General features: G+C 33.3%; 1 protein-coding gene and 1 pseudogene across 1 annotated transcript; both read right to left on the bottom strand.

Annotated features, from left to right (window-relative positions):
* Positions 1–1,523: 1,523 nt before the first annotated feature.
* LOC128169421 (uncharacterized) lies at positions 1,524–2,935 on the bottom strand. The gene is made up of 2 exons (XM_052835572.1): positions 2,374–2,935; positions 1,524–2,249 (listed from the first exon to the last, which is right to left on the bottom strand). The coding sequence occupies exons 1-2, from the start codon at positions 2,742–2,744 to the stop codon at positions 1,907–1,909; spliced, it is 714 nt and encodes a 237-aa protein (XP_052691532.1). The 5' UTR covers positions 2,745–2,935; the 3' UTR covers positions 1,524–1,906.
* A 1,073-nt stretch (positions 2,936–4,008) lies between these two features.
* On the bottom strand, positions 4,009–7,560 carry LOC128169404 (uncharacterized; annotated as a pseudogene).
* Positions 7,561–12,123: the final 4,563 nt, after the last annotated feature.

The following is a 12,123-nucleotide window of genomic DNA, read 5'->3' as shown; positions in this document are numbered from 1 at the left end:
AATGCTTTAGCATACATTACATCGAATTTATCAATTATTTTCAAGAACTAAGTCTTGTCAGCCGCGATGATTTGTGCTGAGGTCCAAACACTGCTTCACTTTCGGTTTGTCCAAGTAACTGCATAGGAGAGTTGAGTAAAATCAACTCCCAAAAAATCACAAAAAAACTTTTTTTAAGCCTTTGTAACGGTTTCCATGGTAACATTTTAAAAGTATTGGTTTCTCCATCAATTTTATCATAAGATTTAAAAATTGAAAATGAGATAAAAACTGTTTTATGTCTTTGATAGTTTACATTAGTGGACCAAACCTTAAATATGGCTTCAAAGTAGGTACGTTTTGCTATTTTTCCATCTTTAGCCTGAATTACCATGGCGAACACGGTTACCACGAGCAACCAACTTTTGGTATTTTTTCTGCGTTTTACACCTAGGGGTGTGTATGTATGAGATATAAGGAAAACTGATTACTATGAGTGGCCAGACCCTTTTATAAATCTTTTTTTTTTTTTTTTTTTTTTTAGAATTGATCTTAAATCATTTAAAAAATTACCAAGATTAAATTAGCGGACTATCAATTTGTTTGCTTTGTATCATCCGTTATCGTTAAACATCGAATACCAAAAACACAAATAGTTACAACAAGAATGGAACAGAATACTTTGGCGGGAACTCGAAGGAATGCAAAACAATTGTCGGAGACTCCCACAAAATGACTTTCAATCATTCAATCATTGAAACGCTGAATAAAATATCGCTGATTAATAATAAAAAATTGACTGAATGACATAGCTTTGCTACTACGTCACCTTTCTATAATTTATGATAACATGCAGATATATGGGTACTGTGGACTCATTAGAATTCGTGGTGGCTAAATTTTCGTGGATTTCGTTGATACCCCTTCCCCACGAATTTACATCCTCAACGAATAAAGACACCGAATTTGTACTTTTTAAAAAATAAACAAATCTCTATATGTACGCTTAAAGTAAAAGTAAATGCATTTTTCATTTCCATGTTCATATTTCAGTGCAAAGAACGCAGAGTGCATAAAGATAACGTTTGTATATTACAGCAAAAAATATTAGAACGCAGTGTGAAGAAGAAAGGTTTTTTTTTAAACATTTAATATTTCAGTTCAATATTAATTACTACTCAGTGGAATAATAGATCGACTAATCACAGTCCCACTTTTTGGAAGCCGCTCTTTAACAGCTCGGGGCGTTTTGGCATGTTATAATGGGTGTTAATTATCCAGTTAGCGTGTAAAGGCTTCAGTGTCGATGTTCTTAGATCGATATTGGAACTCCCAGGACCGTCACGGTCAAGCGATTCTAAAACTTGGGTGAAATACCATTCGTGAAATTCTGCTTTTAATTTTTCCTTGTTATCGTAGTTTACGGCCAAATCCAACGGCTGGAGCTTGTCAGTGCACGAGTCTGGGACATACAGGGGCTGAATGTTGTGGCTCTTTAATTTCTCAATTAAAAAATTCGTGCGGTGAGCGGCAAAAATGTCGAAAATAGCAATGGCCTTCTGGTTGATTCGATCTAACGGAAGTTCCTCTCTAATCTCGTTAACCTAGGACACGATCACTTTATCCACATATCGAAGCATCGAACTTTCGTTGCTCCAGTGAGTTTCGGTGAACGTGATATCCCAATCAGATGGAAACTCTACACTTTGAGGTAGACAGCGCCATGTTTTTCCTGCATATATAAGTTGCGGGGAAGTAAAGTTCCCGATTTCGTTATTCCTAAAAGAAGTGTTATCTTATCATTTAATTCCGGCGACTGTAACCTGCTTTGATCCTTTTTCCTCAATTGTCCACTCACCCCCGGGAACGAGCTGGCATCCACTTTGATCCCAGTTGATTATAAGAGAATCCGGAACAGAATACTCACTCACAATATTATTGACTTTTTTACAAATTCACATTTGATGTCGTCAAAATCACTTGGTAAAGTTTTAACAGGTTTTGTCCCTTTCTGTTTTACAAAACCCATACGGCGCATAATCGACCTAGCAAGATGCTTAGTGATTTCGATGTGGCCCCCAAACCGGGCTAATATTTTTCCGTCGAACTTGGTCACAAAAGCATCCGTCCCCGCCATAACGATTTTCAAATTGATAACACCCCCGTTGAGCCGTATTTGGCGGATCCAGTTTTGTACCTCACTATCCAAGGAAGCAAGCATTAAAGTGTTTCCTCGAGGGGATTTATAAGAGCAGCGAGATGTGAATCCCCTTAAAAATTAATGCATCATTTTATTGCGTATTTATATTTATTTCTTACGGAAAAAAGTGCGGCAATGCTTAATGTAATTTAATATTTACGTTATATAAAAGTTATATAAATACTATGACATACCAGATGCTTTTCTTGCTCTTAGATATCGGTCTAGGATGCTTCTTACTGTTGATTCTGACTTCTGACACTTTAATACCAGAATTTGACATAAAGTGCCTTGTTGCCATTGCAACACCGTCTTCAACAGCGAGTCTGCCAATTGTAGCCCTTTGTTCTTCGTCCAGGTGGTTATGTTCACCCTGCTTTCTTTTCCTAGGTGTCGAGAGAGGACTTTCGGTAGTACTTGTAACAATAGTTTCAACTGCATCATTTGCAGCTTGGAATACTGCCGCTTTCCGAGGTTCTGTACAGTCCCCGGGGTCGGGCAGACCAGGAACTGTTGGTGCTGTTGTTTTGAGTTTACCTGTAGTGAACAACTGTTTCAACAACATCTTCGAAAAAAATGACCAGACCGAGAACAAAATCACACTTTGAATAGATTAATTTGCCTTCTGGCGAATTTATTGCTAGGTTTTACTGAAGACTTAATACCTAGTATCGGTATAAACAGCATGTACCTGTACGATCGCAAAAAAAGATAACTCGTGTAAGCAAACAAACTTTCCAGAGTTATCTTTCTTAATAAAACTGAAAACTGAAGAGATCCACGAAAATTGGCCCCCACGAATTCTAATGATTCCACAGTATTAAGAAATATACCGTAACATACTTCAGGTTAACCTTCTAAATACTGCAACCCTATGTCATCCGTTTTTGCAATGGTTGATGCAATATTTGGTCAATTGACAACAGATCTCTGAAAAAAATGCAATGTGTTTAATGTCATACATTTTCACGAAAACTGCACTTTAATAAACGTCCATTTAAATAAATCTGTCAATTTGATAACATCATGTATTTTTCCTTCAATTATGCGTTCTTATAACTCATGCATTTGTCTGTATACTTTTGAGTACCTATTAATGGTTCTGAACTGTTGTTTATATTACAGTTATATGCACGCACCGACGGAAATGCGAACTGTTACTGTTATAAATATCAAAACTGTAAAACTTTCTATATATTCACATCTCAGTATACAAACAAATTGGGGAAGGAGGGTGTGCAAACAGATCGATATTAATGAATACAAATTAGACTTCATACTCACATGACTTGAAACTGCAACATTACTAAAATATCTAACTAAACATACATGTAAACCAATGAATAATAATTGTAATTTTACAATTATAAATGTTGCAATTTGCCAAAACTAGCATCTTCATTTATATCAGAAAACAAATGACAATTTGTTAGTAGACAGGAAATACTTTTTTTTTTACATAATAGTACACAAAATATTTATACATTTATTGTTGTCAACTCAAACATTCAAACGTCCATTCATCCATCATCTTATAAGAATTTATCTCAGTTTGTTTACATGCATCAATATAAAAACATACTACTAAAATTGCAACTAAAACGTTTAAAATTAACTCAAATTGATATTAAACAAATTAAACTGTTCATTGTTGCTAAGCCAGTTTAGGAAAAAAAAATACATAATTATATAAATACGTAAATTGACTATAAATAGAAAGGATATCTAGTTGTTGTTTATATATATATATATATATATATATATATATATATATATATATATATATATATATATATATATATATATATATATATTTGCATTTTACTCGATTACAGTTCTGTTCATTGTTTCCATTAACTCAACCTATGCATGTCTCAAGACTGCTAAAACACTCACACTCATTGCAAAACGATCCGATGTACCCATCAACACAACCTAGACACGTTCCGTCAAGGGTGTGACATCGTACTTCCTGGCAGTTTTGTGGACAAGGTGTTGAACAATTTACGTCATAATATCCTGTTGTGGGACATCCTATAAAATCATTTAAATACGGTTTGGAATATTACTCACAAAGCGGGCTACCAAACGACTTGTTTTATCGAATAATTTTCTTTTTTAAATGGCTTATCTCATAAATGATTAAACAAATTTAGAAAATTGTTCTGTTTGGCGTTTGAATCGTGGTATTTAGTACAAAATATAATACAAGTGAAAATCATCAATTTTAGTGTTTTCTTATTTTTTTTTTAAACATAGATGTTTTTTATTACATTAATAGAATTACATTTTGATGAATAATTTTGTTGTAACAATTGAAGAGGGGTGAGTCTTTAATTTACGGTACATGCAAAAAATCACCCTGTTTTTTTTTTGTTTTTTTTGTTATTTTTTAATCCTTAGGCTTGTAAGATGAAAATGATAAGTTATGAAATTCTAAAGAATCATTTAATTTAACATAACCTTTTATTTTTTTTTTAATTAAAAACAATCACATAAACTTTCTTTTTGTTAAAGTGTGTTCACTTGTTCCCACAATTGTATTGCTCATCAAAGTATGTAATTGTTCACGGTAGTGATGTTGCCAGTATAACAAATCTTTTGAAGGCATCTTGCAATTTTAATATTAATCAAACATGTTTGACAACTATTGCATCTTAATGCAGTTTGATTAAAATTATGTTTTTGTTTCATGATTAAGCAACTCTATTTTTTCCTTCAGCAAAAAAATGCAACTAGATAAAAACAGCTGTTCAACATATGACAGTCGTTTACAGTGTTGAGAACTTGTAAATTTACCGTATACTTCAACTTCACAGAGATCCGTGTGTGCATACTGACTATACTCTAATGGATATAAAGGGCCAGTTCTGTTGTTGTAATAAATGACATATCTTCCATGTGTGACACACTTGATGTTCATTTGATTAGGTATTGTTGTACTGGTATATATAGTGTCCCTAAAACACAACACTCCGTCCTCCTTACTAGTAGTGTTTGATACATAAACCGAAAATCCAAAAAATCTTGCTGTGAAAATGTTGTTTTCATCTGTCATAATAAGAAAGAAAATAAATAAAAGCTATATTAATGAATATATATTTGCAAACAATTGGCATCAGAAGTAATAAAACAATTATAATTAGAATATTTAACCTATTAACGCAGATAATTTTTTTTTTAAATTAACGTCATTCCATCATATTACGTTTTATATAAATGCATTCATGAAAAAGACAACAGAACGACTGAAAAAGATATTGAAAAAATCAAACATAATCAAATTATTTATAAAATAATCATAAAAATGAACAATAGCCGTTCATTTAACTGTGTTCTTATCCTAACCTTTCAATTTACTCATTTTTAATAACCCGTTCTATAAAATACATGTTAAAAGAATAGTATCAACATGTGATTTTCATTATCAAGTTATCAGATATATAAAGTATTATGCTGGTACATGTACACGCAATCAAAACATAGTTTAAAAGGTCGGTAATTGAAAGAGACACTTTGTTGTCGAACAATTAATTACAAATAGTCCCCACCATTTATAGGTTAAATTATGTTATGTTTTTTTCTTCAAATAATAACAAGAAGGTTAAGTCAAAAAAAGACAGATCTTCATCTTTTAAATGTGTGTTTTTATTACTAAATTTGTAGAAATAATTAATGCATGGATGTAATAATGTTAAAACCTTACCCCATGCATCATTTTCCGTCCTGCACTGTATAAATATGTTGTATATGCCGATTATGTCTCCTAAATCTACCCGCCATTCTGCTGTGTTTTGGTAGTTGTCTGATATTGTGCACTGTTCTCCCCAATAAGACAGGTTAGAATACGGTCAATCTACTGCATGATGTGCACCCCATTCTGGTTTACCGGGATAGGGATACAGCTGCCATGCTGGTTTATTCAGAGCCACATTTTCTAAAAACCAAAAAGACGCATCGCTAATGTTAATATAAATGTTAAATCAATGTTAGCTATATATTTTATTTAATGAAATGTCCAGGTACAGCATATTGTTTGAGTCTTTTTTTAGTTTATTTGAGTCACCCCATTGGTCTTCGTCCGTCGTGGTGTGCTGTCCGTCGTGCGTCGTCATTTATTAACAATTTTTAATTGTTTAACTTCTTCAAAACTACAAGTCTAATGGTACGACGTCTTTTGTTAAAGGAACAATATAATTTAAGGAATATAAATTGGAAAATTCATGACGTTTACAATCACCGGGCCTCATGAGTGGGATCGAATATGCAAACAATTTTCAAGCATATCCTTCCTTACTCCCCTGTAAGAAAAAAACCAAAATAATCATGAAGCGATGTACCATGATTGTGAAATAACTTGCTTCTTTAATCCCATATAAAAAGAAAAACTAACTACATGGTTATGATTTTAATAAAATAATCTTCTTATTGGTAAAATCCAAGGTCTTAAGGGAGGACAATGTGTTAAATCTCAGAAAAAAGTAGCCTATACATTTACATATGTGAAATATAAACAGGATGCGTGTTTATAAATGAAGCCCTCTACCAAACTTAAAATGCATTGCTCACGAGTTTAGGGTTTAGGCTCTGAAACATGGCCCTGGTGCTAGGGTAAACGTAAATCAAGATTCATTCGACTAATGGCGCCCTGCATCAAATAACAAAAGTGGGGGTAAAACTCAGAGGAGTCTCAAAGTATGGTTTACAATCCAAATTGAAGCTTAAAATGCAATTATTTGACTCCCTGACAGGTCCATCTACGGACTTTGGTACTTGGGTGACCGCAAAGGCCCATTAACCTCTTGTCTTGTACACCTCAATTTTTTTTTTTATATCTTTAACAACTTTTAAAGAAAGATACATTTTGAAGTATTTAACACTAAATAATTTACACTGAAAAAAAATATCCAATGTAGCTGCCATAGATGCCAGACTAGCCTTTCTCAGAAAGTAAAGATATTGTATGCCAAATGTATAAACTTTCCTTTGTGTTTCTCTTTTCACTGATGCTGCATAATCTACATGTTGTAAGTTTTTGCCACACCCATTCATACTTTTCGGAATTATACAAAATAAAATGAGAATGAACTACGGTTTTGATCCAATGATTTAACGAGAATTTAAAATCTACGAAATTTCAATTTCTTCCGGTTAATTGAGATGAGCTATATTAACTATTCTCTAACCAACTGCACATACACTGAAGTCTGATTTGTGTGTCTGTCAGTAAGATGGCGGACCAACCATAGGAACTTCTTAACAAAACATATACCTATTGTTGTGAGAACTGGTTGACGATATTGTAAATATCACTTGCCATAAGAGTTCACAATGCAAATAAACACACTGAAACAGTTGAATATGAACGTAACAAAACTCATTTCTACGAAAGCCGAGAAGGATCATTCGAGATTCGAGATTCAAAATACCAGATTCGAAATACGAGATTCGAAATTCGAGATTCAATATCTAAATTAACCAATCAAATCATGGATCTGAAACCTGTATCCTAGCAACATCAAACTGTTCTAAATAAAGATCATTCGTACATGCTCTTTCCTACAAATAAATGTCTTACTAGCTCTTATGTAATGGTAAAAAATGGTTAAATTAACATTAATGAATTAACCCCACACAATATAAACAATTAAATGAGTGATAACACTGTTGGCTTTGCGAATCTATGTGATTTTGTTTGTCCTGTATGTATTTTCCCCCCGAACCATTTTAACCCGTAGTGTATTCGCTCCAACTGTGTAAAAATCGGCTCGCGAAAAAAGATCTGTTTGATTTAAATAATTAAAACTGAGTGTGGTTTTAGCTATGAAGCGAAATTCAATGAAATAATCGACATGTCAAAATATAGGTTATGATAAAGTTTTAAACCATAGGAGATATAATGATTTACAACCTCAACGACAACAATCCAGATAGGAATAGTGTATTGTTGGGTATCAATGTCATTGTCGATATGAGAGAGAGAGAGAGAGAGAGAGAGAGAGAGAGAGAGTTTTGTAGTGTCATATTCAATTTTGATTTAGAATTTGAAATTGTTTGATTTGATACAAGCATATACAGATAGTTAAGCCACTCAAAGGAGAAAAGAGAGGAGGTAGCTAGGATAGGGCAGACCAACTAGCAAGCTTTAATTTGAACGGTGTTAACGCACGTGTGATTTACATCGACTCTCTCTCTCTCTCTCTCTCTCTCTCTCTCTCTCTCTCTCTCTCTCTCTCTCTCTCTCTCTCTCATCACCTAGCATTTCCTTTTCCGTGAAGGGGTTTGGGGTAATTGTGATTTCTTACATTAGCTAGCAAAAATGATTAAAAAAAACCATGGAATTTTCTTTAAATTGTGTGTGGATGTTGTACTCAATAATCTGTTTTCAGCATATAAATTTCAGGGGGGGGGGGGGGGGGGGGGCTATATAGTCCTAATCTAATTTGTCAGTTATTCTGTCCCCACTTCGTTCTCTCTTCGTTTTCCAGGCTTTTTTTTTATTTGGCTCGGCAAAATATATCCGTACTTAATTAAATTTGACTCTTATAATCGTATTTAATGCTCCAATAAATATAGGGTAGGAAAGAGTAGACGGGACTTTTTTGCGCATAATCTACTGTACCATTCATTCAACACAGATATTAGCACTCATCGAGTTCGACTTTCATTTTTTTATCCACTGGTTTTAAAGCTATTAATTTTTGAAAATATTTCGAATTTATGGCCTGATTATATATAAATTAGAGCTGCGCTGGTGCATCTATTTACCCAAATGGACCAAAATATAAGTAAATGAATCTAAAAAAGTTGACAAAATTAGTTTTAAACGACTCATTTTTCAATTCTAATCGGGTATGTCCTTTAGAAAAATCTTGAACCACACACGTTTTTCAAATAAAACGACAATTGTTTCATTTTTTTATGGGGAGGGGGTGGTGCCGGTAAAAGACATGTATTGTTTGTGGCAGTTGGGCTATACTCTCATTTGTTATAATAGGTATTACTAAATATTGATATAAAATGAAAGTTTCCAATTACACTGTACATAGCTTCTATCATGCATTTTGACCCACGTGATACTTTAAGACAATTTTCAAAGCATTTAATGTAATTCAACCGATCATTTTTGGAAAAAAAAATTCTGGATCCCCGCCTGATACGTCCGCCTCCATGTACATTAGAATTACATGTACGTTGACCATAATATGTAAACATTAACTTAATCGGCTATGTTACGTTATTTTTTATCAATGTATTTGCAGGAAAGGTAACAAATAACAGCCTATTTGTTGATTTTCGCACTGGTTATTTGAGATAATTTGCCTCCATCTTCTATGCATTCCCCACACCACACACAGTTTCTTTATTTGGTGTTCTGTGTGTATGGCGACAAATTGGTAAATTTGCACTTCTCGCCCCTTGTAGCTATCACCCTGATTACATTTTATCTGGCTAAGTGTAATGTAGTAGTATATTAAGTACACACATCTTTGCAGTGCTTATTTACATCTTTAGAGAGTTACTTACATACAAAGTCAACTTTTGTATGATTTATATGCAATTATTGTCAATTTTGATGCGTTGAGGGGGGGGGGGGGGGGGGGGGTAGGAAACTACAGAGACACTCAACTTGGGTGTGATACATATGCCTGTCTATACCTTCTATTCTTTCTTGTTGATATATCAATGAATGAATTATAACAAACTACAACAATAGATTTTGAAAAATTCATGCACAATCAATTTTTAAAATTTTACTGTTCTCTGCACACGAAACCGGCAATGTGAACAAATTGGCACCCTATTAATTATCCCTACCTTTAATTGTACAGAATATGTATCCTTCTATATTGAAAACAATGCCAAAAGTAAGACTCATAAGAGGTTGTTTACTCAAGAAAAGGGAAAAAAATTGTATATATATTAATAATTCCGTATGATGTGATACTATTTCAATGATTAGTTTATAATCATAGTACTAGTATATGCCTGTATACATAAAAAACGATAAGTAATGCTTATATTTATTGGTGAAACCTGGACTGATTATTTATATTTAGATTAAAACGTATTTTAGATACTAATCTTCATGCGCGGAGGAGGTCTATAAAGGAGGGGGTCAGGGGGTCTGGACATTTTTCTCGGGAAAATTGTAGCTTAATATACATAGTAAAATTATTGAAAATTGGCCTAGGACCCCCCTACCAAAAAAAAATTGGCTCCGCTTATAAATGAAGCTCTCTACCATAACCGCATTTGTACACAAAAAGGGTTAATAAAGCCGGGGTTTAAACTATTGGTGGTGAAATACCCCAGGGTTCAAACGCATCAGGTGGAAATGCACAAGGGCAAACAAAATCACATAGATCTGCGAAACACACTGCATTATTACTATTCTACTTGAATATTCTGTGTAAAAATAAATACAAACAATTATTTAGTTAGCTAGGGAGAAGTGAACGTAGCATTTATTTGTATATAAGAGCATGTACTAATAATCTTTATTTAGAACAGTTTGATGTCGCTAGGATATGTGTTTTCAGATCCTTGATTTGATTGGTTGATTAGATATTGAATCTCGAATCTCGTATTTCGAATCTCGTATTTCGAATCTCGTATCTCGAATGATCCTTCTCGGCTTTCGTACATTTCTGCCTTCGTCGCAGACGAGGACAAGTTTTAATTAAACCTTACAAGGAAATTTGAAACCAATCAAGTCAACAAAGATTGCCAACAGATCGTTGTGATATGCATTTAAAGGGACCAAAAGTGTTTGCAAAATATCAGGCATATACGATTGCATGTATGTCTACACTTTTGTATGAGAACCTGTCCTGTCGAGAACTTGTTTATATTCCTTTTAGATGTTAGATTTTAAGTGGTCTGATATGGAAATTTTTTTTAAGTCATCATCATTTTAGACAAATATAACAGTATACATATACAACAAACCGTATCTTTGGTTGTTTTTTTTTAAATATTACAACTGAAGTACTTTTACGAAGGTTAAACGCGTAAACAAACACTAGTTAAAACGACAAAGAATCATACAAGATTTCACGCAATCTTCAGTGTATTTATTCAATTTGTTGGTAAAATTTTGAACATTGGCTCAAAAAGACAAATAAGTTATTGGTTATCAAAGACTTTTTTATAGCCAAGTAGTACATCGATATTGTACATGTATGTAAGGATGCCTTCAACACCGGCCAATTTTTGATATTATGGAGATCTATTTTTAAAAAAAAAGCAACATTCTGAAAATGTTACCTCGAACGTACAACTAATTTAGGGGAAAAGCCTATATCACCCCTGAACGGTTTTTGAAGCAAGCCGATTTAGCACAATATGAATTGTTGCGTCACAAGGCCAACACCAATGTACGTTTTCTTGCATTTTTGTTTATCGATAAAGAACAATTATTTCTGTATTGTATTACTCGGAGTGACTGCATTTTTACCGTTGTTTGAGTTAACAACAATATTTAATGGTACAAAAATGCCAAATTCGGAAAATTGTTTGTTTCTTAAATGTATTCATATATGAAACAACTTTGCATAGAAACTGATAATAGAATGATACTGTAATTACATGTAACATAAACATCATATTTTCGTACTTGGTATGCATATCAATCTGTTCATTTATTCGGAAAAAATTCCAAAACAATATTTTGCAAAAGGTTTCAGTCTAACTATCTTAACAATTGTTTATTGTATGGAACATAACATTACCACTATGTTGCCCAAGGATCTGAGGCCAAAATCAATGAGAATAGCATGTACTAATTCAAAACAAAAACATGACCCTTAAGGAATAATAGCTCAAGTCCATGAACAGCTGATGAAGTCAGCAAGTTGTTCTTATCAAACGACAATGGATTTTTATTCAGCAAGGTATCAGTACATCAATTTGGATCAATGCTGACTGTAACTCTCGAGAAG

Source organism: Crassostrea angulata, unplaced genomic scaffold (genome assembly GCF_025612915.1).
Source record: "Crassostrea angulata isolate pt1a10 unplaced genomic scaffold, ASM2561291v2 HiC_scaffold_127, whole genome shotgun sequence".
In the NCBI taxonomy this organism is placed as follows: Eukaryota; Metazoa; Mollusca; class Bivalvia; order Ostreida; family Ostreidae; genus Magallana; species Magallana angulata.
Note: the sequence above shows the minus strand (reverse complement) of the source record. Positions and strands in the feature narration are given on the sequence as shown.

Bases quoted from the DNA above. Each gene is read 5' to 3' on its own strand.
- LOC128169421 (XM_052835572.1), bottom strand. From the start codon at position 2,744: ATGTTGTTGAAACAGTTGTTCACTACAGGTAAACTCAAAACAACAGCA. The intron at 2,250-2,373 runs GTATGTCATAGT...TTAATTTTTAAG, and splicing joins AAGAGCAAGAAAAGCATCTG to GGGATTCACATCTCGCTGCT.